Source organism: Empidonax traillii, unplaced genomic scaffold, assembly GCF_003031625.1.
Source record: "Empidonax traillii isolate 1590-97213 ecotype Southwest subspecies unplaced genomic scaffold, ASM303162v1 scaffold1688:size105227, whole genome shotgun sequence".
Taxonomy (NCBI): Eukaryota; Metazoa; Chordata; class Aves; order Passeriformes; family Tyrannidae; genus Empidonax; species Empidonax traillii.
In genome coordinates, this window is record NW_020956881.1 from 8,485 (window position 1) to 13,637 (window position 5,153).

At 36.2% G+C, this 5,153-nt stretch overlaps 1 protein-coding gene across 1 annotated transcript in view; it reads left to right on the top strand.

Annotated features, from left to right (window-relative positions):
* Positions 1-3,292: 3,292 nt before the first annotated feature.
* The window catches only part of LOC114070793 (succinate--hydroxymethylglutarate CoA-transferase-like), a gene marked incomplete at its 3' end in the record, with an annotated part of 81,085 nt that continues 79,224 nt past the window's right edge, over positions 3,293-5,153 (top strand). The window contains exon 1 of the mRNA XM_027908380.1: positions 3,293-3,456. Within this exon, the coding sequence (XP_027764181.1) occupies positions 3,343-3,456 (114 nt within the window). The remainder of the gene's footprint in view (positions 3,457-5,153) is intronic.

The window sequence follows — 5,153 nt, forward strand, 5'->3', positions numbered from 1 at the left end:
TTTTTTTTTTTCGCTCCTGGAAATAGAAGTTACTGATATCACTTAGTGGTAATAACTTTGAAATGCTTCTGAGTGATATTCTGAACCTCGAAATGAAGCTATAATTTTGGCAATATTGTGAGGTTACAGGCACAAACAGAAGCATTTGTGCTAGCATGAGTTTTGCTGGTTGTACAAAAGCAAACACAGCAGAATACTATCTTTAAGTCATGTTTTCATGTACAGGAATGTTCATGGAATTCCAGCTCTTACACAAGCGCTTGATTACTTCTGTTGTAGAAGTGTATGACACCTGTGAAATTCGAAATTCTGGTGTGTTTATGAGGGGAATCTGTTTTGTGTAAATCGGTGACACAAACCCATTTGGAATGAAAGCAGTTGCTTCGGGCCACATTCAGGTTTTCTTTACGTAAATTAAAATATGTTAAAGGACAAGGTTTGCACTGGTGACACTTTTATTGTCCTGGATAACAAAATTTATAGATATGTCCTAGTTAAACACCACATTCAAGTTTCATATTTAATGAACAGAAACCTTTTACTTAATATATTCAGATATATCCCGATGAGTATCCCTCTGACGAACACTTTTTTTCTATGACTCATTAAGGCAGTAACTTGAAATTCAATAAATAAAGCCCAATTTGAATACAAACCCCCTTGCATCTTCAAGTTGATTATTACATGGAGTTTTCAATATTCAGAGTATCTTTATGGTGATCCACTTTATTGCTGAAGAAACATCTTCGTTTTACTGAATATCTGACAGCAAGGCATGATTGAGATCTACAATCCAGAGAGACCATTTTTCAGCTTAAATCTAAGCAAACTGTAACAAAGGAGTACACCTTTGTATGTAGCTCAGAGCTGTTGAAAAATACAGCCATTGCTGGTTCATATTAGCTTCAGCAACTATTGCACATCTGTTCAGACTACTGGACTTAGAATACTTTTATTAAGCGTGTAATTTCAAAACAATTTTCGTTTTTAATGGATGATTTTTATATTATTGAATAGAAATTATGTCAAAGACCAAAAATAATAAAAAAAGAAAGACCAGGAAAGGAAGCTTCCAAAACGAGTTGTGGCTATCTCTGGGCCAGAAGACGTTGTCAAATTGTAAGGAATTTAGCAAACAGCAAAAATTGGGCATGAAAGTTTAAACTGGTCATAAGATTGAGCAATAGCAAAGCCCAGTGATGTAAGAAAGTCCACTCTACTGGCATGAATCTTTTTCTTTTCAAATGAGGAAAGGATATGTCCTGGTGCTGCACCTAATTAAGGTTCAGCCCAGCCTTTGAGCCTTGAGGCAGCTTTGTTTGCTTAATGCACTTCTCCCTGACTAGGGCTATGTTTTGCCTTTCTACCAGAGCTGTAATACCACTTTTGGCTGACAGGGGTGTGGTGATTGTTACTTTTGAGTAATTTCCTTGAATCAAAGGTGCTGTATAGGTCCTTACTTTGTTCGTATAACTGAAGTGAAGTTAACTACATAAAAGCACTGATGTGCTGGCAGAAGCTCTGTCTAAAGGAAGGTATTTCAGGGTGTGTGGAGCTTTATCCTTCGTGTGAAACAGCTTCATCTCACTGCTTCTGCAGGACAGAGGTGAAAACCTGAAGGAATTCATTTCACAGGACTTACAGCTAAGCGTCCTACCACAGAAAGGCTGGTTTATAGTACAGGAGCTGATTAAAGCTGATTAAATGGCAGCTAGTCATAAATCTTGGTAGAAAGACCAAGGAAGGCTTGAAATTGTGTGGACTAGTTCAGAATTATAGGTTGTGAGGTGTTAGGATAAGGTAAAGCTAACATGTTAAAAATAACAATAACAATATAGTGCTAGCATTTTATTAGGAGTGTTCTGTAAAGGGAAATCATGAAAGTGTTTTAGAAATAAGAGTGAACTTTTTAGTGAGGCAAATGAAATGTTTGCTTTTAAACAGTAGGTAGTTTAGTACTTAAAGAGGAAGGTGTGAGAATCAAGCAAATTCATATGTCATAATCTATTAGAATAGTCCTGATTTGTGTATCTTCAAAGTGTAGTTTTCATGATATGAATAAAATAGCAGCCTTTTCCATCTTACATAGGAAATATTGTCCTACTGCCTTTCATTTCAGAATTGCTCTATTAATGCAATTGATAATACAATAAAATTATTTTAAGAAAAATATTGTAACTTGTATATGACTTGATACCAGACTTATGTAAATCCTGTTGGAGTGCAAAAGAAAAAAGATGGTGAAGGTTAATTTTCTTACATAAAGTCAAGACACTCTTATTTTAATAATTTTAATAATTATCAGTAAGTCTTGCAATCTTGATTACAAGATTGCTATTACAATAATTGCACTTAGAAGATTAGATATGGCTAATTAAAATAATTCTGTAAATTTAATTTTATTGAAGTTATGCTGCCTTAGTTTAAAGATGTTTAAGGGAACTTCACAAGCAGTTACTATTTAGCAATTATATTGATTTTGAGTTGTCTTATGATGGGCTTATTGGGGAACTAAAACTCTGGAACAGTCTCATTAGCTTTGCACTGCTGTTTTTCTTCAAAACTTGAAAATTTAAAAAAAAAACCAAGGAACTGCTGTCAGAACCTGATCACCTGACCCCAAACTTTTCAGAGTAGGAAAGGGGAGAATGTCTCAGAAGAAGCACTTTTAAGATCCTATGATAAAAGCTTAGCGGGACTGAAATTAGAAGTTCATTTTGCCATTGGTTGCAGAAGGGTTGTATTTCGTGCCAGTGATTACAGAGGTTCTGAAACACGAGTAAAATGAAGATTCTTCACCTGATGCCAGAAAAGGGATGACTGAAAACCTGTTGTTTTCCTACAGTGTCTGAGCCTGCAGTGTTGTCTTTCCAACAGGTACTGGAATGGTTGAAGTCTCCCATGAGAAACAGGGCTTGTGAATGTGAGGCCACTGTTGTCTCTCTGTAGAGGGCCTCATCCACATTGTCCTCCTGGATGAGCAGCCTGTAGCAGCATTATAATGTCACCTGTAACTGCTCTCCCTGTGCTCTCCATAAGCTTTTGATCCATCCCCAGGTGGAGCTTTATGCGCTCCAGCTGGTCATTGACACAGAGGGCAACACCGCCTCCTTGTCTCCTCCCCCTGTCCTTCCTAAAGAACTGATATCCCTCCATTCCCACGCTCCAGTCGTAGGAGCCATCCCACCATGTCCCTGTGATGCCAGTAAGGTCATTGCCCTGAGCAATTGCATTGTTTCTGTTTGTTTTCTTCCCTTTTCTGTTTGTTTGTTTTGTTTGTCTCATTTTTTTGGGGGGTGTTTTTTTCTTTAGGGTGGGGAGCCAGTCAGACCGGGAGTAGCAATGACAGATCTTGCTACTGGGCTATACACATATGGAGCAATTATGGCTGGTTTACTTCAGAGGTACAAGACAGGAAAAGGACTGCACATTGACTGCAATCTCTTGTCAACTCAGGTAGGAGTTTAAAAAAAATTTCCTTTTGTTTCCCTGTGTTTGAACCTAAACATACCATTTGGACACAAATGAATCCACATGAGTTACTACAACTAATGATGATAATAATAATGACAGTATCAGTAATAGTTTCCTTATTCTGTCCCTCTGGTAGTGACTATTTTATGTGACATGGTTGTAGTTACTGTTGCATTAAGTTTGGCTTTCACTTTTTACAAAGGACTGCCGTGTTCTCTGAAAACTCAAGTTAATCAAGGTTTGTAATATCTCTGAGATTTTACCAGTTGTAGTAGGGGATTTGAGATAAGGCAAGTATAAGTGGTGAAACTAGTTTTGGGGCCTTGGCAGTGGGCAGTGTTACTACCAGAGTGACTGAATAACTTTAACAAAATCACCCAGAGTAATCAAGTATCAGCCAAGTTTCAAAGTAATGTAGTTCAGGAAGTCTGCCTTTTGGCTCTGGGAATTAAAGAATAAAGTGAACTTGAAGATGCAGCATTTTTTTCTAGACATGTTAAAGACAAAATTGTTTTGATCATGGAAGATATACCAAATACTACAAATAATGAGAACCTTAAATTGTCTTTGAACACTTAAACATCAGTGGTGCAATGGTTTGTAATTTGTAAATAGAAAATGATGTTCATGTGAGCTGCATGTGATTGAATGATATGTTTTCTTGCTAATGTAGGTACTTGCTGGTACCAAACTAGTATATGGTGCAGAGGAATTTTTGTTTATGTTTTAAAATGTGCATCAAAATTATATGAAATATAATATTTCATGAAATATTTTAAATGTATGTTAAATACTTATTAATACTTAGGGGTTTTTCTGTGTTTAAGGTATTGTAGTGTTACATATTATGGCAACTTGTCCTTGATCGTTTTCATTTCTAATTTTATTAGAAAGACTTATGTTACTTTTTATGAATTTCCAGAGTAACTCTGGGTCTTTTGGTTGTGTTTTTGTTGGTGGTTTGTTTTTGGTTTTGTTTTTTGGTGTCTTTTTTTAAAAAAATGAAGCTTTCTTGAATTTTATTAGATATTTTATCAAATGCTGAAAGTAAAAAGAGTTGAAGTTAGGTTCTGCTGCAGCTCTTGTGTTTCAGCTTGGTGTCTCATTTGTCTTTAGAATCTTCTTCCTTGATTAGGATAGATTTGGCTGTGCACGAAGGTGTTCTTGTCATTGTCCTTTAGGCCACTCACTGGGATACACAAGAAAGGGATTGAAGACCTGGATAGGTGTTGGTGAACAAAGCATGCAACAGGGTGTTTGTCTTCTACATGCTTAGCTGAGAAAGTACTAAATGGTGAAGGGAAGGTCTGGTAGTTTCTTGAGATTTTCAAACATTAAATCGTTCCATGCTTGCTAACAAATTATAGTTGTCTAGAAGTTATTAACAGGCAATTCCATACATGCACATTCTCACTGAAAAATAAGTGGGTTTATTTACTTCAGTGTTGGATAAATGAAACTCAAATAAGTTGGTATTTTGGAACTGTATGTGGGTATAGGATGTTACTCAGAAAACAGTGCTTTTGTTTTGGATAATCCTGTTACTTCAGTCCAAATTAATTTTAGGGTGTTGGCCCAAGACTGCAATGAGAACATATATTCAGTTGGAAGAAGTGTTTGTAGATGAGGTGCTAGAGTACCACAAATAAACCCATGAGATCAATTCTATTAAAAAAATG